We start from the raw sequence: 26,454 nt of genomic DNA, 5'->3' as shown, positions 1-26,454 counted from the left end.
CTGGTACATGGTTTTAAGGCGCGCTAGTTTTGCTCTGTTTTGAAGGGTTAGTAGTCCTGCCTGTTTGAGTAGTTCTGTTGGTGAGTCTGTCAACCTGTGTTTGTTATATATACATCTGACCGCCTTCCTCTGTACTGCTTCTATCTGTTTAGTAAGCTTGTTAGTGAAAGGGAACCAGACAACATTGGCATATTCTAGAACTGGCCTGACAAATGTCTTATAGGCGAGTAGCTTTGTTTCCGATGGTGCTTGTTTAAGGCGTCTGTTAATGAAAAATAGCTGTTTTAAGGCGGTTGATGTGACAATGTTAACATGAGAATCCCATCTGAAATCAGAGGTCAGTGTTATGCCTAAATATTTATATTCGGAAACCGAGGCAAGGGGAATGTTGTTTAATGTGTACTGAAAAACTGATCGATGTAACTTTCTGGTTATGGATAAAGTAACTGATTTTTTAACATTAATAGTCATTTGCCATTCTTCACACCACTTTGTCACTGCTGTTAGGGCGTTATTTAAAGTTATATGGTCATTGACAGAGTTAATTTCCTGGTAAAGTACACAGTCATCGGCGAAAAGTTTAATATTTTGAGAAACACTAGTAGGTAAGTCATTTATAAAAATTAAAAATAATACTGGGGCCAGAACACTGCCTTGTGGTACACCGGATGTTACATTGGCTGTTTCGGACCTCGCGTTGCTAATTTCGACGAATTGAGTACGGTCAGTCAGGTAGTCAACAATCCAATCTACTATGGGGCCAGCTCCAAAGGTTGCAGTTAGTTTCATAATAAGTTTAGAGTGTGATACACGGTCGAAAGCTTTAGAAAAGTCTAAGAAAATTAGGTCGATTTGTTTCTGCTGATCAATGGCGAAGGATATGTCATGTGTAAGTTCGATTAGTTGTGTGACTGTAGAAACTCCTTTCCGAAAACCGTGCTGAAGAGGTGTTAAAATTTGATTTTCTTCTAAGTAGGTTGTTATGTGTTTTAAGATAATGTGTTCTAGTAGTTTGCATACTGTGCTGGTTAGTGAAATTGGTCTGAAATTTGAGAGATCTGATTTGCTTCCTGTTTTATGTATAGGTGTCACTTTAGCTATTTTCCATTCTTTAGGAAGGGTGTGCGCTGACAACGACTTGTTAAAGAGTACCACCAAAAATTTTGCTACCCATTCGGCATATCTACGCAAGAAGATGTTAGAGATTCCATCAGGCCCTGATCCTTTTTTTGTGTCCAAGTTTAGTAAGAGGTTTAAGGCACCTGTTTCTGTTACGGTAAGGGGTTTTAGGTAATTTCCGGAGCAAAAATTAGTACGAGGCGTAGTTCCGTTGTCTGTAGTGAAGATAGAAGTAAAGTAGTTATTCAGCGCGGCTGCAATATTTCGGTTTTCGTCTGGAGAAGATTGGTTTTCATTTCTTGATTTAGGGCTCAGGTGACGCCAGAACTTTTGGGGAGCATCTTTTAAGAAGCGAGTCAGCGTATTAGTAAAGTAAAACGTTTTAGCTGTTTTTATTTTGGATTTCAAATCAGTGATAGCCAAGGTTAATTTTTCAATTGTTCTCGGTGATGGATGGCGTTTTTGCACTTTTTTCAGTCGTCGAACTTTTCGTTTGGCATGAATTACGGCTCGAGTTATCCATGGATTACGTTTGCGTATTCTCTTAGTCTTGGTAGGCACATAATTAGTGATGCAATATGACACAACGTTTTTAAATCTCTGCCACAATGTTTCTATATCAGTGTGTATGTCATCCGAGAGATGTTGAAATGATGTTAGTTCGTGCGATAAAGTATCAAGTATGGTAGTGTCGTCAGCTCGGTTGTAGTCGGGATACGTTATTGTTGATTGCAAACAAGGTGCATTATAGTGATGCGGGACAGAACACGTTACTAGTTTGTGGTCAGACAGGCCATTTAAAATTTCCACATTGGTTTCTTGACAGGGGAAATGACTACTCAGGAAAACTAAATCTAGAATGTTGGAGCTGGTTCCTTGTACACGTGTGGGTTCTGTTACGATTTGCGAAAGGTTAAAAGAAAGCATTATATCAAAAACAACATCGGCGCAAGGTGAATTATGGTGCAGGGTGTTCCAGTTAATATCAGGAAGATTGAAATCACCTAAAAGTATTAGTCTCGCCCCCTTAACATGATGTTGCATATACGTATACAATGATTGGAGTATGATAGGATCAGAACAAGGACTAAGATAGACGCAACCAACAACGATGGTAGAATCAGAAAAGCAGAGTTTGCAAAAGATGGCTTCTACCCCTTCAACTTCAGGTAACGTAAGGAATCTTATATCTTTTCTTATCAATAATGCCACGCCTCCGCCTCGCGTCGGCCTGTCTTTGCGTGATATGGAATAATTTGGGGGAATTACTTCAAAGTCTTTAATTTCTTTTGTTAGCCATGTTTCAGTTATCGCCATGAATTCTGGCTTTAAACCTAATAATAAGGATTCTAGGGGACCGACCTTATTGATAATACTACGCGCATTAATGTTCACGAAGGTTATTTGGGACGCTGTGGACGGCGCGAGCGTAGAGTCCGTGTACCTGTGTTTTGGTTTTTTGTCTCGGTTAGTGAAGGTGTAACTGGAGGAGCTGCAACTGGTAACACTTCACAATTTTCGTTGTCCCAAAAATAAAGTTCACCGTTTATTTTTAGTTTGTCGTAAACCAGCGACACTTTTTCGCCGCGATCTTTTCTTGGTTTCCCGTATTTCCATAGCTTTTTTCTGATTTCGCGGACACGAAGCGAAAAATCTTCACTTATGGTAAACTCGGTGCCCTTTAATTTGTGACAGTTGCGCAAAATGTTCGTTTTTTCCCTGAAATCTAGAAGGTTTAGTATTACAGGCCTTGTTTTGTTTTCCGTTGGTCTACCTAGTCTGTGAATGCGTTCTATTGCAACTTCTTCCATTTTTAGGGATTCTTTCAAAACTTCTTCATTTACAGTTCGCTCCAGGGATTCGCTATTTTCTTCTTCCTTTTCAGGGATGCCATAAATAATAAGATTTGATCTTCTGGAGCGATTCTCAAGATCGTCTAGCTTTAATTCCAGAGATAATACGACCTGTTGAAGATTGGCAATATGATCGGTACATGACGAAAGTTTGTCTTCAAGGAGAGTAAGACGTTCTAGTTTGTTGTCTATTGATGTTAACCTTTCTTCTTTTATTGTCTTTATATCATCTGCTATATTCTGTAACTGTTGCGAAAGTTCTGCCATGTCAGGCCCAGGATTACTCTCAACGTCACCCGCAAGCAGTAACAATTTCATCACATGCACCACATCGCACACTGTGTCAAGAAGTACCGCAGGGCACGGCAGCACAACAAGGCAACGTTCGCTAGATCGAAAACATTTCCCAAAGCGCTTTCTTACCTGCACGAGGAAGACAAGCGGATTATCCATCTGTGCGCAATCCCAGCTGCCGTGCCCTTTGGTTCGAAATCCTTCGGTCAAGCCTTTTATAGTCCAAGAAGCTTGCAGCGCCGCTCCGCATGGCTTGAAGGCCACACAGTCGCTGCCGCTAGTCGTTGGTGATGGTAGGTGCCAAAATTCGTCCGTGGATCGTAGGACCGGGGGCGTTGCAAAATTGTCGTTCCGTAGCACTTGCACATGTTCGGGCTGGAAATGCTGACGTGGTTGTTGGCATCCTGACGGTATCACCAGCAGGCTGGCGATGATCTGCACGAGGAAGACAAGCGGATTATCCATCTGTGCGCAATCCCAGCTGCCGTGCCCTTTGGTTCGAAATCCTTCGGTCAAGTCTTTTATAGTCCAAGAAGCTTGCAGCGCCGCTCCGCATGGCTTGAAGGCCACACAGTCGCTGCCGCTAGTCGTTGGTGATGGTAGGTGCCAAAATTCGTCCGTGGATCGTAGGACCGGGGGCGTTGCAAAATTGTCGTTCCGTAGCACTTGCACATGTTCGGGCTGGAAATGCTGACGTGGTTGTTGGCATCCTGACGGTATCACCAGCAGGCTGGCGATGATCTGCACGAGGAAGACAAGCGGATTATCCATCTGTGCGCAATCCCAGCTGCCGTGCCCTTATATCTTGGTAACAAGAAATAAATTACAAATCGTATCACGTGCAAACATAAACCAACCGAATCCTTTTATTCTGTCGGCCTTCTCACGTAGTTCTAAAATCTGCTGGTTCCAATATGACTCACTGTCTCGGTAGTTTTCCAGTGGAACTCCTAAATACTTCACAGGGGTTGTTATCCAAGGCATGTTCACGAAATTCGTAGGTGTTGTGAGCCACTCTTCATGCCAGAAAACCAGGCACTTATGTAGTTCACAGCACTACCACTCAAAGAACAAAAGTCCTTCACCAATTTGACAACATTGCGAATGCTTTCGTAGTCGGTACAGAAGACGGCTATGTCATCGGCATACGCGAGTATGTGGACCTCTGCTGCATGCAAACGAAAACCTTGGACACTGCTGCTCTCGATAATGCTCAGACAAAATGGTTCAATATACAAGCAGAAAAGCAATGTCGACAGGGGGCAGCCTTGACGTACAGAGCGTTGCACTTGTATGCGCTCACCCACCCTCTAATTTACTATCAGGTGCCTCGGGCACCCCCTGTACGCTATTGCGACTCCCTTGCAAATACCTGAGCCCACATTTGCATGCCGTGAAACTGATAACAAGACATCACGCGGCCCCTTGTCGAAGGTTTTCTCTAGGTCAAGCTGGTGTAGTATGGTGTTGCATAGGAGCGTTGCCATACTACACCAGCGGCGCGATGGACTCTTTAGTGACAAGCAGCTGCTTGGGTTACCCGGCACTTTGATAATCGAAGCTGGCTTTCATAGAATGGAAGAATCATTTTTTAAGTTCATTAACAGGACTTGACAACGGCTCTTTTCACCAGTTTTGAATGAAATGATGCAAGTGGAAATAACGGTTTAGTGTTTTGTGGTTCATACATCCAGCATGTATGACTAGGCGAAAAAGATTGCTTGAGGTCAAGAAATCTGATTGCATTATCTTTAGGAAATTCATAGGTTAACTTCAGCGAATGAAGGCACTCTTCGAAAATAGATTTATTGTCCGGCATAATTGTCTCAAAGTCTTAACGTTAGTGTCGGTCAGGACAAGAAAATCATAACGAAACGGAAGCACTGCACAACCTTCGATCCTCTTAAACCAAACCGGCAGTTTGCATTGGTTCGTGTATTGCACCCGTGCTAAGTAATCATCTTTTAGCGCAAAAAGGCAGGAAGCCGAGAAATCATTTGCAAAGGTCGAAGGTTGTGGAGTGCTTCCGTTTTAGTGATGACTTTCTTGTCCTGATCGACACTAACGTTAATGCAAGAAACAAACATGCAAGAAGGTAAACAACGCTGTGTTCGTTGCACAACATTGCTCAGTTAGGCACAAAAATTAATTTGCCCCCTGACAGGAAGGTGTTTATTCCATTTCTTTTTCTGGCGGGAAACAATATATCGTGCAGACGGGACGATGCCTCAATGAGCGCCTCAAATAAGCATCACTGCTATGTGTACGAAGCAGTGAAAAGACACCTCGGCATTCACTGCAGGGACTGTGATAATTGCACGCCACAATTCGAACAAACGAGAGGGATAAAGAAACACCGTAATCAGCTAACCCGTGAAATTCTGGAAGCCACTGAGATTGCGAGGGTAGATGATTGTGTTAGTAGTGCTTCGGTGACCCTAACAGCGAAGGAATTAAGGTTTTTGAACACCCTCAATGGATTGCCAACTTGCCCAAGCGTCTGTTGTAGCAAGTTAAAGAAGCTATGTGGGGAAAGTGGCGTCTGAGGTGCTGCCGGGAGCACCGCGCGCAGATAAGCGCATTGTTTACGGCAAGAATAGAATAAGTGAAATGGGTTTAAAAATCCTCGTGCTGTAATCGCGCTGACAGCATCGAGCGTGTGCAAAGGCGCTGGAAGTCGCTCCGGGACAAGCTTCAAGTAGCAGTCGAAATGTTTCGGCCGGTTTTAGCCTACGAAGTCTTGGAACAACACAGGAGAGCGCGCACCAGAGACGCCCCATCGAGATGCGTACTTTTTCCAGCGTTGTCAGGGCACGGCACTGGGCACTTAGGCGCCCTGCTTGTGCGCCTCTCGTGCGCCCCACGGAGTAGGGCCTTAACTTTCATTTTGCCAGCGTCCTCACGCCGAGACGCTAGTCGTCATTGGCCAGCTTCGCCCGATCCTTCTGGAGAAATCCGGTTGCTTCTCTGGCCGTGTGAGTCACCGTCGCCGCCGAATAATGAGGAGGGAATGAAGCCGACGCGTGCAAGGCTACGAGCTTTCCTTGCGCGGGAAAGCAGACGTTTGTCCAATTTTCTGGTAGCCTCTACGCGCCGCCACACCATGCGCGACGCTACGCGCGCGCCTTCTTCACGCTGCACAGACTCAACAAAAATATGCGCACATTTCGTGACTCTCAGCCTAATAAATTATTGCCTACATGTTCCGACCTCTTCATGGATCACTGCCTTGTCGTGGCGGATGGGCTTGCGAAACTCGATGAAGTCGTGAGCTCTACTGTGTAGGGCCACGCAAGATAAACAGGTCACGGCAGTGAGTTCTGACAAAATGTGATTCACTGGAGAAGGTAATGGCAACCCACTCTAGTATTTTCTGCCAAGAAAACCCTATGGCCAGTCACAATACCATTAATGATATGGCACCGGAAGATGAGCCCCCCAGGTTGGAAGGCGTCCCGCATGTTACTGGGGATGAACAAAAGGCGATTCCTAGTAGCTCAAGGACGAATGAAGCGGCTGGGCTAAAGCCAAAAGGACGCTCAGTTGTGGATGTGTCGGGAAGCGACCGGAAAGTCCGATGTTGCAAGGAGATATATCACATAGCAACATGGAATGTAAGATCTATGACGCAAGGTAAACTGGATGTCGTCAAGCGAGAAATGGACAGATTGAACATTGATATCTTGGATATCAGCGAGCTCAAGTGGACCGGAATGGGAGAATTTAACTCCGGCGACCATTATGTCTTTTATTGTGGGCACGAATCCAAGAGAAGGAATGGGGTCGCTCTCATAGTAAACAGAAGAATGGGCAACGCAGTGCTAGGGTACAACCCCAAAAACGACCGAATGATTTCACTTCGGATCCAAGGTCACCCTTTCAACATAACAGTTATCCAAGTCTATGCACCGACCACTACTGCTGAAGAAGCTGACGTTGAGAGATTTTATGCGGACCTACAATGCCTTTTAGACCGCACCCTATTATCAGACGTCGTTTTTCTCATAGGAGACTGGAATGCTAAAGTCGGGAGTGAAGAAATATCCGGAATTATAGGCAAGTTCGGTCTTGGCGAGCCAAATGAAGCTGGGCAGAGGCTAGTAGAGTTTTGTCAAGAAAACAACCTGACCATAGCGAATACTCATTTTCAACAGCACAAGAGGCGCCTGTACACATGGACTTCACCGGACGGTCTGTACAGAAATCAGATCGATTATATTCTTTGCCGGCAGAGATGGAGAAGCGCTATACTAGCAGTAAATATAAGGCCTGGGCCGATTGTGGCACCGATAATCAGCTTCTTGTTGCCAAAATTAAGCTTCGATTGAGGAAAACGCAGAAAACTAGAAGACCTTTCAGGTATGATCTTTATCAAATTCCATTAGAATATGCTTTGGAAGTGAGGAATCGATTTCAAGAATTAGATCTAGAACACAGAGAGCCTGAAGAGATGTGGACTGATGTTCGTGATATGATACAAGAAGTTGCTACTAAGGTAGTTCCAAAGCAAACGAAATGCAAGAAAGCAAACTGGTTATCTGAAGAGGCTTTGCAAATAGCTGAGGAAAGGAGGATGGCAAAAGTTATGGGGGAAAGAAAGATACAAGGTTCTCAATGCGAATTTTCAGAAAATAGCAAGGAGAGATAAGAATGGCTTCCTGAACATACAGTGCCAAGCAGTTGAGGATAAAAGCCAATTAAGGAACACAAGAGCTCTGTATAGGACAATCAAATATATCAAAGGAAGCTTCTGTGCTAAGCTGGGCGTGATAAAGGACAAACGAGGCAAGGACCTCACTGAAGCCTCAGAGATAAAGAAGATGTGGCAGGAATACACAGAAGATCTGTACAAGAAGAACCCGAATGTGCAAACCAAACATTAGACGGTTGTGATTACTGATCTCGAGCCGGGCATCCTGAAGAGTGAAGTTGAATGGGCCTTAGCCAGCCTTGCTAAGAACAAAGCTAGCGGAATTGATGGCATTCCAGCTGAGTAGCTTCAAAACCTCAACCATGACACTGTTAACATTCTGCATAGATTATGTCAGAAGATTTGGACAACCCTGCAATGGCCACAGGATTGGAGGAGGTCAGTTTACATCCCCATTCCAAAGAAAGGCAGTGCCAAAGATTGTTCCAACTACCGCACGATCGCGCTTATTTCGCATGCTAGCAAGGTGATGTTGAAAATCCTCCAAGGTAGGCTGCAGCAGTATGTGGATCGAGAGCTTCCGGACGTGCAAGCTGGGTTTCGCAAGGGCAGAGGAACTAGAGACCAAATTGCCAACCTTCGCTGGATCATAGAAAAAGCAAGAGAGTTCCAGAAACCCATCTACTTCTGCTTTATTGATTATGCAAAAGCGTTTGACTGCGTAGATCACAGCTGATTGTGGCAAGCTCTCCAAGAGATGGGAGTTCCAATTCACCACATCTGTCTCCTCAGGAACCTGTATGAAGGGCAAGAGGCCACAGTCAGAACTGGGCATAGTCTTACTGATCGGTTTTCGATTGGGAAAGGAGTAGTGAGGCAAGGCTGCATACTGTCGCCCTGCCTATCTAACCTATATGCAGAGTGCATCATGAGGAAGGCCGGTCTGGACGAGTCTTCAGCTGGGGTGAAGATTGCTGGAAAACGTATCAACAACCTTAGATATGCGGATGATACCACTTTAATGACAGAAAGTGAAGTGGAGCTCAAGAGACTTCTTATGCGCGTACAAGAAGATAGTGTGAAGTTGGGGCTTAAACTGAACATTAAAAAGACAAAGATCGTGGCGTCTTGCCCTATCAAGTACTGAAGCATCAATGGACAAGAAGTGGAAGCTGTGACAGATTTTCTCTTCTTGGGCTCCAAGATTACCTCGAAAGGAGACTGCAGCCATGAAATTAGGAGACGCCTGCTTCTGGGAAAGAGAGCAATGGTTAGCCTTGACCGCCTAGTCAAGAGCAGAGACATTAGTCTGCTAACCAAGATCCGTATAACTCGTGCTATGGTCTTTCCAGTTGTGATGTATGGATGCGATAGTTGGACTGTGAAAAAGGCTGACCGCCGATGAATTGACGCGTTTGAATTGGGGTGCTGGCGAAGACTCTTGAGAGTTCCTTGGACTGCCAGAAGATCAAATCAGTCCATATTGTCGACCATAAACCCTGACTGCTCATTGGAGGGTCAAATTCTAAAGTTAAAGCTCAGCTACTTTGGTCATCTGATGAGAAGAGAGGAGTCGCTGGAGAAAGATTTGATGTTGGGAAAGGTTGAGGGAGAAGGGGTAGGCAACGAACGCGATGGTTAGATGGCATCATCGAGGCACTGCAGATGAGAGGCACTGCAGAGGCACTGCAGACCGGAAAGCGTGGCGCGTGACATGGTCCATAGGGTCACGAAGAGTCGGACACGACTGAACGACTGAACTGAACTGAACATGTTCCGAAAGATGTTCTTTATTGTCTTAGACAATATCAAGCAAGTACAAATTGTTATACGCAATGTATCAGTGTCACAAAAGAACACATGGCTACATTAACATTTCCTAAGGTGTGCGATTAGATTACGGCCCAATGGGCAGCGGTTGAGAAACACTAAGGTTGTCGTTACAACCCTGCTGATGCCCTGGCAGAGCACTTGCCGACTCGGTCATGTCCCATGGTCTTCTGGCGTTAGAAGCCGCAACGACTAATGAGCGCTGACGCGTGACTTTCCATTTCTGCTGCAAACGTATGTTAAGGAGGAGGAGGAGGACAACGCATTTAAGTGCTAGCTTAACTCATTCGGCTGAAACACCGTGGGTGTCGTAGGACTAGTTGGAGTTGTCGGCACCGCATGTAAAAATAATTGTGGGCTGCGTGAAAAAAATTGTATAATGGTAATTTGTGGTTCTAGTGATTTGCGATTGATTGGTGTATGATAGGCGATAGGAAGCTTATGAAATCATCGTAAGTATTGAATAATTGATGAATAGAAAACAAAGAAAGAAATAACAAAATAAGGGGGCACAATACAAACCCACTGCTCAGCTTATATGCTAATTAAGTAATTGTATAGCGTGTAAGTGATGAATTCATGGACTAAAATTAAAACGAAAATTTGAAAAAAGGGGAAGCAAAGGTGCCAAAACGCTCGGAATCAAAACTCAATGCTTAATAATGATGATTAAGAAAATTTCAAATGTGTAACTGATAATTTATTTAAAATATTTGAAACAATGAAACATTGGAAAAAGTAGGATACAAAAGTCAATGCATAGTGGAAAGCCAATGTTTACAGATGTAAGTACCAGTATAAAAAAAGTTAAGGCATAAAAAAGTGGAAAAAAAAACACACATAGTCCCTGTGCGTAAAACGCTGTTGCGTCATACCATTGACGGGGAAGTTCACCGAAGTTGCATCAAACGCAAACAGTGCGTTACTCTGAACTCGCACTAACACAAGAGCACTTTAAATCAAGACGAATGGAAGATCATTTCCAGTGCTATCAGGCGGATTGCTGTCCAAGGACTTTCTTTTGCCTTATAAGGGTGTCTCCCATGTAGTCAGGGTGCACTGAAGTGCCATGCAGGGGACTTCGCCTCCACTGTTTGTTCCAATGGCAATAAAATGTTTCTACCTCCACCACGTTTCGAAAAGCGGCATCCGAGCTTAGCGGTGACGTCATCGCCCGGCCGGCTATAAGCCAAAACTATAAAAGAAAAAAGAAAAAACAATTTACCCCGCCGGATTGTTACAGAGGTAAGACGCCCGTCTACTGTGCCGGAGTACCCGGGTTCAATCCAGACTGCCGGCGGCTGCGTTTAGACCGAGACGAAACGAAGTGGCTTCCGTGTGCTGTGTGTTGTTGATGCACGTTAACGATCCCCATGTGGTCGAAATTACTCCGCAGCCCTGCAGTACTGCACCCCTTTCTCTATCCGCTGTTACACCCACCTTCCCCCCTTCCCTTACGGTGTCCATAGTGTGACAGATACTGCGCGTTTCCTTTCCTGTGAACCAAGTATTAATAAAAAATTAAAAAGTTAAAAAGCATCTCCAGTGAGCGCTTTCTATTGCGTCATGCCAGTAAAAGCGGCTGCGTCCTCCTAATTTTTATTTGCAGAGGTATCGAGGACCTCTCAAGGCCACCTGGCCAAGCCAAGTGCTGATCTGCGGAGAGGTTTGCGTTGTCCCATGAACACACGACTTCAATTGACCAACCAGGAAATGTTCTGACATAGGACACCATCGAATTTTTATTAGGATGTGGACTGTAAGGCTATTCCATAAATATTGATGCTACGAACTAAACAATCTCTGTAACATGGTAATGTTGGAGGGCACAAGCAAATGCTGACTGAAGAAGATGAAATGATTAAAATGAAAAAAATATATAATCAAGAACTATAGAGAAGCCTTTCAATAGTACTGTGCTCAGGCTTAAGCGAAAGAATTTAAAATGGCAATGTATAATATGAGATTACAGAACTGAAGTTAATCGCACAAAACAATAAGAGGGCACTAACTGAAAATTATGTCAATAATATTTCTTACCAGTCCGATTTCGTCATATACAAAGAAAGTGACATGATGACGGGACCATCAGATAAAATGCCTTGCTCATTATCAGGTGCTGCTTGGAACACTTGGAACAATATTTTTTATACGAACGCTAAAAAAACCATCTCAGAAGAGTAATAAAAGAAAATAGGTTTACATAGGAAAACAAATTTTTAGGCTGAAACAAAAGAGATCAATGATTGTTAAAAGCATGAACAGTCAATGAAATGGATGAAACGCAATACGGGTGTACTTAGGAAAGCGGGGATGCCTTTTGGTAAGGGATAAGAAGGCTTTTCGTGAAGCCCTTCGAGCAATGAGATTAGCCAAGAGTCTACAGCGCTGAGGATTTTCTCTATTCGTCAGAATGAATGTCTTCATTAGACCTCAGCGTTAGATATCTATGACATCTGTCAGGCTGAGGTAGGAGGCGATGAGAGCGTGGACATCCTTCCCTAGTTTGTTGAACGTAGGCTTTCCTTTCGGATGGGGATAGCAGGCTATCTTTGCTTTGACGACGCCCGTGTAGATGAAGTAGTTGACGGCCAGTCTGATTCGAGCCTTGTCAATTTTCTCTTTTGCGGCAGCTTCTTCCTCGGAGTCCTTGCAAAGGTCCGTGAGAACAGTGCGAGAGTACTGCAAGGTGTCGAATGCCAGAGCATCCTTCTTACTGTCGGACCCCTTGACAAAGTGGACAGCTTGATTGAAGAGAATCTGCGTTGCAGAGACGGGAGAGTAAGAAAAACAAATGAGAACGCCTTTGCACGAGAGCTGACGTTCGGTGGCATGCTGCAAATGGCCGTTATTCGGAATCTGCGTAATCAAAGGAATTATGATTATAATAATTGTGTTAATTTTTGCCGTAAAAGCATCTTAAACAGTCAGTGCTGTACTTAAACTGAAGGTGGGATGAGAGATCAATTTATCAGTGTTTATTCCAAAGGCACTGAAGACCAAGCCAGGGAAAGTTATTATACCTATTGGAAACAGTGTTACTCAGCGGCATTCGAAACTGAACCGCCATCCCTAGACCATGCCGAAGCGAATGCTCAAACATGTAGGGATCTACTCTCAGGATATATCAGAGTAAGGACCCCGCGATATTCTGTGGGGTAAACAAGGGGGGGGGGGGGGGGGGGGGGCTTAATATATTTTACGACAATTAATTTAATACCTGCCTGCAGGTAATGACGTCACTGCAATTGCTGCAGCCCACTCAATCCAGCAACCCGGGCCAGATCTGTGGTACCTTATGTTTCATTACCTCAAGGTTATTTACCTATGAGGTTATTTATTTCAAGTTCGAAAGTCTGGTGTGAAATGCGACGAGAACCTTTTGAGATTCTTTTTTTTTTTATTGTAGCTTGCAGAAGGAGGAACAATGCGTTTCCAGTGTTTAACAGTTTTCATTTAACTATGTTTCAACGTCAGGCGGTTCGAGCGAATAATGAAGTGGAAGGAAATGCCGATGACATGGATAGAAATTTGTATGTCCCTGCAGGAACAATAAAGATTGATAAGCTGAGATATATGCCTGACTAATCAAACATATAGCTTCATGTCTTCCAGGTGGCAGCTACAACCACTCGGTGGCTTGCGAAAAATTGCTACGCAGCGACAGGTGCTCGTTTTTTCAACTGCGATCGCAATGGAAATGTCAATGACGTGTTAACTTCTTTTTGATCCATACTGGACCTTCTTATTGCTGTTCATTATGACAAGAGATGACGGTTACCGAGTCTTACTGTGCGTTGGTACAGATCACTGACTTGATTAGATAAAGAGGACAGCTACACGCACATGAGCTCATCCCGATACGGACTGCTCCATGTATTTGCAAACGTAACGCTATGCTTGCTAGCGCGCGCACATGTGCTTCAGTCCCATGTGCGACAACCATTCAGTCAGGCGTGAAAATGACGAGGAATAATAATTCGCGTCATCGTTTGACTTTCACTACATCGGAGGCAACCGAAAATAGTCCCGAAAAAAAGTGGTGGTATTCATGACATGTGTGCTGTTCTTTTTTTCCCTTCTGGCTTACCTCCTTTCCTCTTTCTAGATGCTGACCTCTTATAGAAGAACGTTTGACAATTCGACTTATGTGGGAGGTTGATTTTCAATCAGTGATCTAGGCGACATGACTTCAGGTGGTACATTATCGGGTACTTCGAGTCGTTTCTGCTCCTTTGACATTTCCCTCGCCCTATGAGTGTCCGCTTCCGTGCGACCGCCCCACCACTTTCGCTTTCCCTTCTTTATTTCTCTTTCAAGAATGAAAGAAGGAACTGTGACAATAGGATGTTAGGCCTTACGAGGTCACAGTTGCCTCGTCAGGTCACGCTTTCACAGGTCACCATCTTGGCAGAGCTAACAGACCTTCTTCCCCTGGCTTTTTTTCTAAGCTTCGCCTCTGAAGCAGTGTCCTGGCCAGCAGCTCGACAAAAAGCAGGCGGCGTTGTTTCAGGATATGCCGGCTCGACTCTTAGAGCTTAAAGATTGACCGCCGCTGTTTTGCAATCAGTACAAGCCATCACCGGGCCTCGAGTGCAGGTTTGCGGGGGTAATTTTCTGGAAAAGAGTTATGCGTCTACACATCCTCTCGCATTCTCTCCTTTGATTTTGGGAGACAGGGTGTTGTCAAAGCGCGCACTACAGCGTTTCACGAAACAGCACATATTGCTGAAGCTGTAATAAAGTGCTCGCGATTTTGTTTGACCTCACGAGAGAAGAGCACAAGAAATGTGTAGCAATTTCATGCGTCAAACGTATTTTGAGGGCGACAAGAACTATAAAAATGACGATATAGCTTTCTTGGATGAGAAATATGTACGCAACACGCCGCCTTTCACTGCAGAATCGGGTGTAGGCTCAGGCTTCATGTAAACATTGGCGAAAACGGTGATGGGGCATTACTTGCAGTCAGGTGTAAAAGTTTGGGACCACTTAGCGCACTTTATTGGGAGTTCGCGATTACGACAAAACAACATGCCAAAAACGAGCCAGAAACCTCAAATGCGCCTTATAATCACTGTTTTTAATATGGCCTTGATTGGTTATTGACAACAAGTTCAATTTGCAATCCATAAAGCTTTACACTTCCTTTATGTGACGAGCGCCGGCTACCCACTTTTACTCTAGTCGGCCTACCATTCATTGAACCTCTTGTTGGGCTAGTTGGTGCCTATTCATTATAAGTTAAAGGCGCCAAGACAACACGCACACACACAAGAAAAGAACGGGACAGGGACCACTAAACGTTCCGGTCGCTATATAAATCGTACAGGTTTAACTGTCATTGAACCAAGTTTCACGATCGTTAGCCATTAGCCGCGGACGCAGTTTCTGCTACTGCTTCGATCTTGGCACGATTCCATGCTTGGAAAGCTTGTTGTTTGGTGGTCTCGACAGCCTGCCTAGCACGGCTGCTTTCTCTCTCTTAGCGAGAGTGCCTTCGTTTACGCCACGCCGTCTCTTTTGTTGCGTCACCTGGTGGATTCGAACCACACTACGCTAGTGGACCTTGCCCGCGCTCTACCAGATGGCGTGTGTAAATGGTGTATTTACTTAAGTTAAACGTAGACATTCAGATCGAAATTCATGAAGACGACAATGTTCACTACACAATGCGATAGTGTGTTGCATTTAGAACTTGATGACGATGATGATCTTTTCTGGACAGTGGGCGTGTGTACGACAATTTGACCAACCGCTTGTTTAGCAACCGCTATATTTTAGGGGTTTTCTTTCTTCTCCAAAGTACGGTATGTGATGCTGGCTTCGCACTCCTCGAGATTAAACAAAAACTACGCAGGGCCCTTTCAGTTTTTATCTGGGCCCCAAGAGAAAAAGAGCCGACCGAACCATTTCCGCTGCGTAGTTCTGGTGGATTTCCTCTGTCATACTTATTTTTGAGGTCCAACCTCTTATGTGAACCATTTCTTATTATTACGAGATATATCGAATCCATTTCTATGCTCCGTTTCTCAATTACGATTAGCAAGAGCTTTGTCAATGTTCGTTGTATCAACTGCTTGTTAAGTCACTGGTGGAACGTATGAATATTTTCGTGAAATAGTCCAACCATCACGGTTTTTACATACTGGATGCTCATTGAAATACTTAACTAGTATTAAACAAAAAAGGTTCTACAGTGAAATAGTTTTGTCTTTTCTTCTGTGCAGTTTACCTCGAGATTGAACTGAGATTTCTTCTTGGCCGGGGCACAATGCTCTGAAACGGGCAAAATGTATACCTGTACTGCCTGCTGAGAAAACGTTCTTTTAATTTCATGGGAGGGGGGAGGTCTTCCCACGAAGATGTGGATAGCGTAAAAGGAATTCCATGTACGATGGGACGTTAACTCCATTGTATGTAAAAACCCGGATGCTATTGAACTTGTGTTTATAGATTGTTGGGATGTAGATTTCTTTTGGGATGTCTTACTGCGAACTCTACACGAAACAATGTGCCTTTAAATCCTCATAGAATTCGGTTTCTGTTGGTGGGGAATGGCGATATTCTCATATGATGCGGTAATCTTATTAGGATTGCATACCATTTGGAAAGGCCGAATGACTGTTCGGCATGGTGATCTTCATGCAGCTGTCCGGGAGTAATTCGGGAAGCTTCTACGTCACTTATAAATGATATCTTGAAATCTCGGGTATGTATACCCGAGTTTCGGGGCCTATTGAAGAAGGTAATCAATTTAAACATTTTATAATGACATGTGTTGCCTGTCTGTAAACTGGATCACTTGAGAATTCGGCCAGTCTGCAGTTCTTTGAAGTAAAGGCATGAGACAGAAAACGGCAATAGGATAGGGTTTACTGCAGTCCCTGGTTCAGGGGAACCGATCTGTTTGTTGTCACGTGGGTTTAAAACCCAGTCATGGCAATGGTTGTTTTTTTTTTCGGCGCTGCGTTGGCGAGACGCAGATGAAACTGGTACTTAGATGGAGATGAGTAAACAAGAATGGTAGCAGTATAGCCTACGCTCTAAATATTAACTTCATAAACAGTAAAATGATAAAGCCCTCGAGGGCGAAATGACCGCTCACCCTGTTTCGCCTCAGAGCGTCCTTAATGACGAAGTCTGTGACGCCGTTGCCGGTTCGCGTATTCACGGCCACGTTGGTCAGGAAGCGGTTAAACGTCACGGCCTCCTTGAGTTCTCGGCAGATGGTGCGAAGCTGCGAGACGCCTCCGTGGGCTTCACTTTTTAGGTCTACAAAAAGCTTGTGTAGCATGCGGTTCCGCTCAACCAGCCGGCCTAGAGCCTTGGAGGCCCTCTTGCTGAACGTCGTCCACTTTAAGTTGAGCACCGAGACGCTGCGGTTCTGTTCGAGAGATCGCAGCACGGTGCCGATGCTGTTTTCAGGCCAGTCGAGAAGCAGGCTTAAGTTCCTGAAAGAACGAAGTGCCAATATTATTTATTTCGGAGACAGTATACCAAGCAGCAGCAGTGGCTAGGTGGATGTGCACCACATTTTCGGGTGATCAATACAATTCTGCCCCGAAAGAACTGAAAAAAAGTCAGGACCTTTTCATTAATTATGGTAGCGTTAGGATGAAATGAGTATTACTGGCCATATCCTCTCGTCTAGATACATTCCTCTGCTTTACTCAGCGCCTTCATTTCCTACGTTTCACACATAGCGCCTCCCTCTCGGCTTTAGTAGTTATCTCAGGGCCTTCATTTCCTACGTTTAACACATAGCGCCTCCCTCGCATCAGCCTCGCTGAATGATATGTCCGCATGGGCTTATATGGAGGACGCCTAGACAGACATCGATCAACACGAGCTTACTCGTCCCACGCGCCGCAGTGAATCGCAATTCGAAGAAGTCTTTGGAAGATGCGTGCACAGTACTGTTGACCTGGTGCAGCGATCGCACTGACACCGACATGAGGAACATTAATGTATGCTCACTGCTGCTGCTGAGTACAGCAGACAGCAGCACGGACTTAAAAACGTACCTCGTTCAATGGTGCCCCATGCTTGCGTCGGTACGTGTCACGTCTGTGGGCGCGTTTGAGGTGTCAACCGAGAAGTGCGATAGTTAGAAGAAATGAAAATCTTGTTTCCTGAGGAAAGCAAATGCTCGAAGGCAACCACCATGATCCGGTATGAATCTGGGTATTCCTTTCATTAGCCGAGTGTTTTAACCACTCGACCAGTCTCGTGGCTGGAATGGTTTTAGTAATTGCTTTACTAGTAGTGATTTGAGGCACACAACCATTATGGAGTTATGGACGCTACATGCCGACGTTCACAGCACGCAGGCCCCAGTTCACCATCGTGGGGACATGTGAAAAGAGTGCTGAAGATTCTGCGACCTGAACTGGGGCGACAAGTGCGGTTTACTTCGACTGGCTGAGGGTTGCCGCCTATACTCAGCACCCAGGATGTATAGCAGAAAGGTGGTTTATCTCTTTGAGACGTGAAGCTTCTCGGATGACAGAGATCTGGTGGAATTGTAACCTTAGATGGATCCTTAGTGCAATGGGGAAGCCGAAGAAGCCGCTACATCGAAGAGGCGGCCTAATTGTCATGGAAGGTGCCTCTATCCCCTCCAACATTTCAAGCCTGCTTGAAAAGGGTCCGAAGTTCAGTCTGGAGCCTCATGTTCCTCCTCATGAACTCACTGCTTAGAACAGAAGCATAGCAAAGAAGGCCCCGCAAGAAGATCGCGAATGTTGCTTTTTGGAAGCAATAGACTGTCTTGCCAAGAATGTGAAGCAGAATAGACCCGCGTGTGCCAAAGACCCTTTGCTTAGTATTGTGAAGTTTTTTAGATTTGTCTTTTACAGGCTGATAAAGTGGGCGGCTTTGTTGCCTTGCCAAGATCAACGTATCAAGAAAAAGCTGCTCAGGCCATTAATAAGAACTTTTCGCTTGTGAAAAAAGGTCAAACTAGAATCAAGACCACAGCAGTTGTTTTTTGTAAGCAATTGGATTTGCAGAAACTAGCACGAGAAATCACAAATGGCGAGTGTGGCGCGTTGCATGGTTTCTTTACCATCAAGACGCATAAGCCGGATCATAGCCTCCTTTTATGCTTTCTGTGCCTAGAATCCGCCTTTTGCGCGAGTTTTCTGCGCATGCGCGAAGCCCAGCGGTGATTGATGAAAACACACTGAGCGGCGTCGACGGCGCTTCTCGTCGCCGCACTCATAGCAAACGCACGGGGGCCGGAGGCGCGGTCACGTTCACAGCCTCGGTAAAACGATGCCAACCACCTGTGCCGCTTACGGCTGCCACTCTCGAGGCGTGCCGGGATGCAAGACGCGTTTTGTTAGGTTTCCTTCGGCGAGCCGCGACCTGCAACGGCGTGAAGCTTGGATTAGGGCAACCAAGCGTCAAGACGTGAATGGGCGACCTTGGCAGCCGACTGCGTGCTCTCGACTGTGCGAAAAACACTTCGTTACAGGTATGTATGCATCTAAAGGAGATGTGCATGATGAAAAGTATCTACCGGAGTTTGCACCAAGCCTGTAACTCACCAGTGATAGCCGCAATGAGCATTTGTTCGGGGCGTCTGATGGCGATGTATTTTGTCGTTTGTTTTATTTATGTGCGAAGGGGCCGGGTAGCGCAGATATCACAGGTGGCTGTGTGTGCTAGACCGTAATATTTAGCATGTTTTATTGCGACTGCCGCCTGACTAAAAAGAAGAAAAAAAGGGTGTTTGTTGTGATCACCGCCGTTAGCGAGCCGAGTGGTTGAGCTGGTCATGAGGCTCGCGAACGGCAGTGCGTTAAAACGCCGTATTTTTTTCTTCTTGTTAGTGAGGTGGCAGTCACGATAAAACATGCTAAATATTACGGCCTAGCGCACACAGCCGCCTGTGATATCTAAGCTACCTAGTCCTTTCTCACATAAAGATAAGAAAGGACAAAATACATCGCCTTCAGGCCCCGATGCAACTGAAGCAATCACGCATCGAAGAAATCCTCATTGCAGCTATCACTGGTGCGCTACAGCCTGGGTGAAAACTCCAGTAGGTACTTTTCATCATGACTATTTCGCTTAGATGCATACATACCTGTAGTATCTGTGTTTTTGCCGCTCGGAGCATATGACGCACTTGCACGGCCCACAGTATTTTTTTTTAATTAAAGGCTCGCCTTCGTGCACGCCAAAGCATCTGGACTTCGTTCCTTTAATGTACGCAATCAGATGCACTTCGTTAGGGAGCTTGATAATCGTCGTCTTCGTCCAACCGTTTGCAACGGCAAGGAAACCGCCCGGCACAATAAATGAGTCTCCTGGAGGGTTCATGCTCGTTCACTTGCAGAGTGGATCGCTCTGGACGTAGAACAGGGTTGGTTCCTGACCGAGATGCGCATCCGATATGTAGGAGATTCACATGTGTCACCAAGTTGTTGATTCCGCAGAAATCGCGGCGGAGGCAGAAATGAACGTTGGAGATCCTTTCACAACAGAATGACCATTCTCTGCGCACCGGGAACCTTTTCACCACTGCGATCACATCCGTTCTGACTCCTGAGGCCAGAAACCGGCTACAGCTCTGGATCATCCATTGCCAGAAAAATGCAGCGCGTTTCCTGCAGGTGTGCATTCCGGCCGGGACAATGCCCTTTTCACAGGGTGTGTATATGTGACTCGCTGCCGATCTTCGTGGATGAAATCCTATAGCTGCACGGTTGTAGATGACGCGAGGAGGAAGCGACGCCCATTGCACCATGCCGGCGCCGCGGTGACCGCATTGTGCTCGGTAACTCAAGACACCCCGCGCATATGCGCCGCTCAAAGTCACAGGAGACGATTCCACCTAGCTCTGCAGCATCAACAAACCCCTGGCTGCTTTGCCCTTTGAGATCCCTCTCTCTCTCTCTCTGCCCCCACGCTCTCCTGTCTGCCGAAAACCTGCACGCTGAGAGCGTCCTCATTCTGTCACGTCGAACACGGCCGGCGCTACACGCTCTTACAATACGAAAATAGTATATGCGTACGTGCGTTATGAGTGGATTGTGAAAACGCTCTACCTTCCCCCATACTGCGTGAACATGATATGCTGCAATCACTGTCACTACTTTCCGCTCCGAGGCCAAAAAAGGGGGGAAGTTTTCGCTTTCTACCAGCGTTGGCGTGGCCATTTCGTATGGTGCGCTTTCGCGTCGTCTGCTACACTGCCGCTCAATGTGTTTAACGCCCGCTCCCGCATGATGGCGCCACATCCTCGCGCAAAATAAAGCCCCTCTACCCTTCCAAAGTACCGCCATTATTAGATCTTGCCGCCTCCGCGCTCCCCCTCAAAATTTCCTCCTCGCCACCTCTGTCTCCCCAGCCTCCTCCGCTCACCCATTCGCCGATGCGTGTCACGTGGAATCGCGTGTTGCGCTTTTGTGTATTTTTTCTTCCCGGCGCGCGCCGGCTGCCATTTTCGGACCAGCACGGCGAAGCAGCTGCACGATAGAGGGGCTTTAGCTGCACGTGGGCGCTTTAGCTGCACGTGGGGCTTTATCCGCACGCGCAAGCTTCATCGTGATGCCGTGTTGCTGTGCCTTCGGTTGCCGGAACCGACAAGGCGAAGGCAAAAGGCTTTTTTGTTTGCCATCTGGCCCGCGCAACGCGAAAAGAAGAAGAGTTTGGATGAACAGGATCGGGCGGGCTGACTGCAAAGAAGTTGCAAAAAACGCACGGCTTTGTGAAGTAAGTGCTACGGTTCATTGCCTTTTTTTAACCTTGCCGACTTCTGTCTTTTTAGGAAAGTGCATTTGTGTCAGTTGTGCGCGGTTTAAGCGTGTGTAAGCTGGCCTTTTTTTTAACACAAGCTGTGCATAAAAACGAATTTATCCAGGCCATGATTTCAACTCCGCTAGAAATTAGCACATCTCGACACTTTTGCAGGGCCTTGAATACAACCGGCTAGCTTCCTTCCGCGTACGCTCGCACGTATTCATTTAGTTTGCGGTATTAATTTTTTAACCTACCGAAGTAACTTAGCTATGAGGAAGGTCGTAATGTATAGCAGCGGGTAACTTAATTTAGGGCAAATGGGGTGCTTCACGGGCATTTCAATCCCACAGTACACTGGTATCTTGCATTCTGCTTCCATCTTGGCTACTGCCAGACGCGACCTTGAATTGAAGGGATGACAAGCAGCTACTTGCAAATTTTGTGTGTGTTAGCAGACAAAGGCTGTAAAGTACCATAGGCCCCTGGAAATTGATAGCGTTGCTTTAATCTAAAGCTTCTACATGATTCCTTTCATTTTGTTGTTTTTCTTAGAAAGAGTATTACTTTAGAATGGGACCAATTAAGCAAACGGGAGCCGTATTGCGCAATATGTTGCCTTGAATTTGGGGTGAAGTCCTTCCCTCACTGTGATAGCCTAATTGCCACAGTAAATGTAGCGTTTTATTATGGTGTGCTAGCGGATTGCCTATGGAAGCGCACGCACAGCAGTTATAAAGTCTTTTCTCGGTGCAGTATTCAATCGTATTGTTTTCTGCTTTCTTAGGACCATTTCACTGCAGACCAATTTGAACCTCTAATCCTGAAAAACAGCAGCATTAAAAAGCTGAAGCCAGATGCAGTACCGAGCCTGTTTGTACATAGGAAGCCAACAAAATTAAGGAAGCCACCAGCCCACCGTATGTTATTTTTTTTTATGCATCACAGGCAAATTATGTTTTTGCATTATGTCAAACATTACTTTCTTTATTTGTGCGATACTAGGTGCAGGAATTCATACAACGCTGCAGAAGCTTAGTGCCACGCACCTCGAAGATAATGGGTGTTTTATTAAAAGAATATTTATTAAAGCTATTTGAGAACTGTTTGGTTGTAGAGCCCTCTTATTGCTTTGCCTTAAAGTTGTTTCTAGCCTTGTATTCCTTCATGCATTCCTTTTGTGTTGTATGATGTTATGTGACACATTTTAGTTATACAAATAAATAAAGTATTATTTTAAATGCAGTGCACTGCTGTCCACATGTCCAATTTTCCTTTCGTCACAATTTTCCCTCTGACAGTTGGCTTAGCACTTTAAAGAAAGCGTCACTTGTGCTAATGGGGGAATAGTTTTTTTTTTTCGGAATCTATGCCCAGTATTGCCAGTTCAGGTTAGACGAATAAAATCTCGCTTCAAAAATTCCGCGTGGCTCGATCATTGCTTTCCGCGTTTTTCCTTCGTAGCGCGCCAGCCGTCGTCTGCTACGGCAGGTCCGTCATAGTCGGCGCCACCGTCGAGGCAGCGCGCGGCCTCGCCGAGTGGGAGAGTGGAACGGAGGAGGAGATGAATGGTTGGCGCTACTTTCCTTGGAGGGGTTTTAGCGCAAAAGGCGGATTCTGCGCTCCGCGGCCGTCGTTGCCGCTCCTCCTCCGTTGAGAAGTTACGCCGCTGGCTGCCAAGAGATGGCGAAAGCGACATAGGGTCACCCTCGCCAGGCGAGAGCCGGGTGCGCCGCGTCGCAGAGCAGTCCGGGCAGCCACGTGCTGTCGGTCTCTCGTTGTTTCGTGGGCTATTTCGCATTGTGCAAGGTGTTGCTTTTTTCTCTGCCTTCGGATGCTACAGGAATGCAGCATTGTACCAAATGGTAAGTGCCAGCTTTGGTTTATCCTTCCGGCGATTGCTGCGTCGTATTCAGCTGCATTGAGGCTTGTGAAAAATAGTGACGGCACAAAGAACTGTGTTTATTACGCGTCAGTACTGCAGTAGCAATATTAGATGTTCACGTTTGTTTTGTGGACATGCAATGCTAATTGCTTCCCTGCCTAACTCGTCTAGTATTTTGGGCGTGCTCCTGCGCAGTTTTTTTTTTTTTGCAGTATACGCTAATTGTGATACTTTGTGATAAAATTGAAACACAAGCTTTACCCATTGTGACTGGCTACTTTGACTTGAGTTAAACCGAACGTTGAAAAGTCTACATTAGTCTCCCTTGTCAACTCGATCGCTGTGTCCCTCTCTAGCATCGGAAACCGCAGAACTCATATTGAACCGCATTGAGGCCTGTGAAAATAATGACAGCACCAGAAACGGTGATTATCACGCGTCAGTAAAGTAATAATAATATTAAATGTGCAGGTGTATTTTCTGAACTGCTATGCTAATTTCCTTCCTTGTTAGCTCGTCTGTGTGGTATGTTGCATATGCTCCAGTGCAGTATTTTTTTGCAGTGTATAGGCTAATTGCATAATTCTGTGATAAAATAAAAACACAAGCTTTACCTCTTGTGACGATTACTTTGGAGTGAGCGAAACAAAGATACAACGCGTATATTTGTTTTCCGTGTTCATTAAGTTAGAAAAAAAAATTATTTTGCGCGCCGGGCCGAATCATTGAAAGTAACAGCTCCTTATTCTCCTTGCAGATCTCAATGACATACTGATGTGTGCCATTGTGCCGGTCGGACAGTAAAAAGAAGGAGCCTGGTGTTTCTTTTCATGAGATGGCTGACAGCAATACGAAGAGAAGACTGGGTACCGAATTGCACTTCCAACTATTCAAGGGTATGCAGCAAACATTTCAAAAACCCGGACTTTTTGGAACCCTGAGGCGGTCACTGGGATGCAACGACCAACTTGACGTGTGGTCAATACTCTCAGCACTCTGAAAAGGTCTTGAAGACTGGAATTGCCGCGACATCTGAACACAGCAACGTGCTCTCATGAGAGTCACCACAGCACTGACTTAGGTCTGCAGGGCTATGTGCACTTGGGAGCAGCGATGAGCTTCCAGAGGCTGCTTTGGAAGCCTTGGGACGCTTAGATGTGCAGCATGTCCCTGCTTCTCTACCTTTCTTACAGCTGCCGGCTACGTTCTATGTAGGTGGCTACATTACTCGTGTAATAAGTGAGCATATGGAATGTGAGCAGTGCTGTTTTTCACAACGAAGCCACCTACTAGTAACCCACTCCAGCTGTTCACGCGGCCTCAGGAGCGAGGTGGGCTGCTTTACCCATCTGACGCCTTACTCTATGTCTTAGACACTGTGCGGCTGTTTCTGGAGAGAACCTTAAAAGAAAAACCAAGACTGCAAAATCCACCTAAAAACCTGACCGGCGCAGCTGTTCCAGCCATCTGCAAATAAAACTTGCTAAAGTGCCTCGTCAGTGACAGCAGCCACCGTCAACAGTTTTCTCGACTTGTGGCAACAAGATTTATCAGACCGCTGCTGGTGAACTAAGTCTCTTCGATAACTTACAAAAATGATCTGTATAAGCCGCTGTTTCAGCAGAAGCAACTTTCACCAAAAGTGATGAAGTTGTAAAGGTGGTTACTCTTGTAGCACAGCTGCTGTTTCGAAATGTGTTAATAGATGTTGGTGCCTTTCTTCCTAAGTTTTGTTTCACCGTAGCATGGACTAGCATTGCAATTTTCTGTTACCATTGACGCTATCGGAGCAGTGTTCCAGGTTTTCGAGCCATGCGCACATTTTTTGAAAGTGCCTCACAAAAATGTTATAGCATTAGTGTCATTGTGAAGCAAGTACCGTGATCACTTACTATGCTTTACGAATGTCGGCCTTACAAGTAAATATACCTAATATATACGGTTCATGCTTAGTAGTAGTTATCCCGCAAGCAAATAACAGCGCTCCCGCCCCCACGCCGGCGTTCGCACCCCTGCACCTCGACCCCTACGTCAGTGGCGCCCTCAGCGGCAGTGCCACGCAACTTTACTCGACTGCGTCGCTCTGTTGTTCGCGCGGCGCGTTGACAGGCACAGAAAGTATAAAGGAGGTTATGGCCGGATGCTCCATTTCGTACGATTGTAAGCGAAGGTGGCATGTGGCAACATTGCGTCAGCAAGTTTCTGCTAAGAGCCTTGAATGGCCTCAAGATAAGTGACCCTTTCCTAGTTAAAAGTTCAGCTGATGTCGTTAGTTTTCTTGATGCCACCGGTGACATAGATTTTGCATTTTCAGTTGATGTGGAAGAGCTTTTTTATTCAGTGCCGGATCCTGAGCTTTTTGCTTCCGTGAAAGACGGCATAGACGAAATGGTTGTGTCGCTTTCCAAAATGCAGCTGGCACAACGGTAGAGAACTTTTTAGCTATTTTAAAATTTTACATTCGTAGTACTTTTATTAAATTTGACGTCCAGTTCTCTCTGCAAAAGAAAGGAATTTGTATCGGGGCATGTATTGCCCCGGTACTGTGCAATATATATTTATCTTACATCGATCGCTCTTTACAGGATTGTTTTAATCATTTTAACAATAACAAAGTCCTTTAAGTGCTTCAGTATATGGACGACTTTTTAATTGTTCTTAATAAGTATTGCTCCTGGTGAAGAAAATGAAGCCCGGGACTTGCAGTAAAGCTGCAAAAGCTTTGGAAGGCAACAAGAGGCCCGAAGTTGTACCTTATATGCATAAAGTCACCCACAGCCTTAAGAAGGTGGCTGAACGGTTCAACGTGCCGATGGTTTTTTCTGCCCCCAAGAAGCTCGCTCAGCTCAGCCGTCGCTTAACTTGCGAAGACAAAAAGCAGGGCTGTAAAAAGAAGCATGAACAGCGTTTTGTTCGGTGTGCCAAGAACATTGTGTACGGGATCCGCTTGGCATGTGGCAAATCGTATATCGGCTAGATGGGGCGTTGCGTGAACGACTGACTCAGGGAGCATGCAAAAGATCTAAACAACAGGGAGGCCACGCATCTTGTTGACCATTACCTCGCTTGCA

The 26,454-nt window shown here is 45.6% G+C and overlaps 2 protein-coding genes across 3 annotated transcripts in view; both read right to left on the bottom strand.

Moving 5' to 3' along the window:
* Positions 1–2,280: 2,280 nt before the first annotated feature.
* On the bottom strand, positions 2,281–4,053 carry LOC146187132 (uncharacterized). Its single transcript, XM_084605762.1, has one exon. The coding sequence runs from the start codon at positions 4,035–4,037 to the stop codon at positions 2,520–2,522; it is 1,518 nt and encodes a 505-aa protein (XP_084461888.1). The 5' UTR covers positions 4,038–4,053; the 3' UTR covers positions 2,281–2,519.
* Positions 4,054–10,510: 6,457 nt separating this feature from the next.
* Positions 10,511–26,454, bottom strand: part of LOC146187130 (uncharacterized) — an 80,318-nt gene continuing 64,374 nt past the window's right edge. For both annotated transcript variants that reach the window (XM_084607582.1, XM_084607583.1), the window contains 2 exons: positions 16,856–17,201; positions 10,511–12,507 (listed from right to left, as the gene is read on the bottom strand). In XM_084607582.1, the coding sequence (XP_084463708.1) occupies positions 12,187–12,507; positions 16,856–17,201 (667 nt within the window). In that variant the 3' untranslated portion in view covers positions 10,511–12,186. The remainder of the gene's footprint in view (positions 12,508–16,855; positions 17,202–26,454) is intronic.

This window comes from Amblyomma maculatum, chromosome 6 (genome assembly GCF_055883805.1).
Source record: "Amblyomma maculatum isolate TAMU_Amacu chromosome 6, ASM5588380v1, whole genome shotgun sequence".
Lineage (NCBI taxonomy): Eukaryota > Metazoa > Arthropoda > Arachnida > Ixodida > Ixodidae > Amblyomma > Amblyomma maculatum.
The sequence above is the reverse complement of the archived record's forward strand: the minus strand, read 5'-3'. Positions and strand labels throughout refer to the sequence as shown.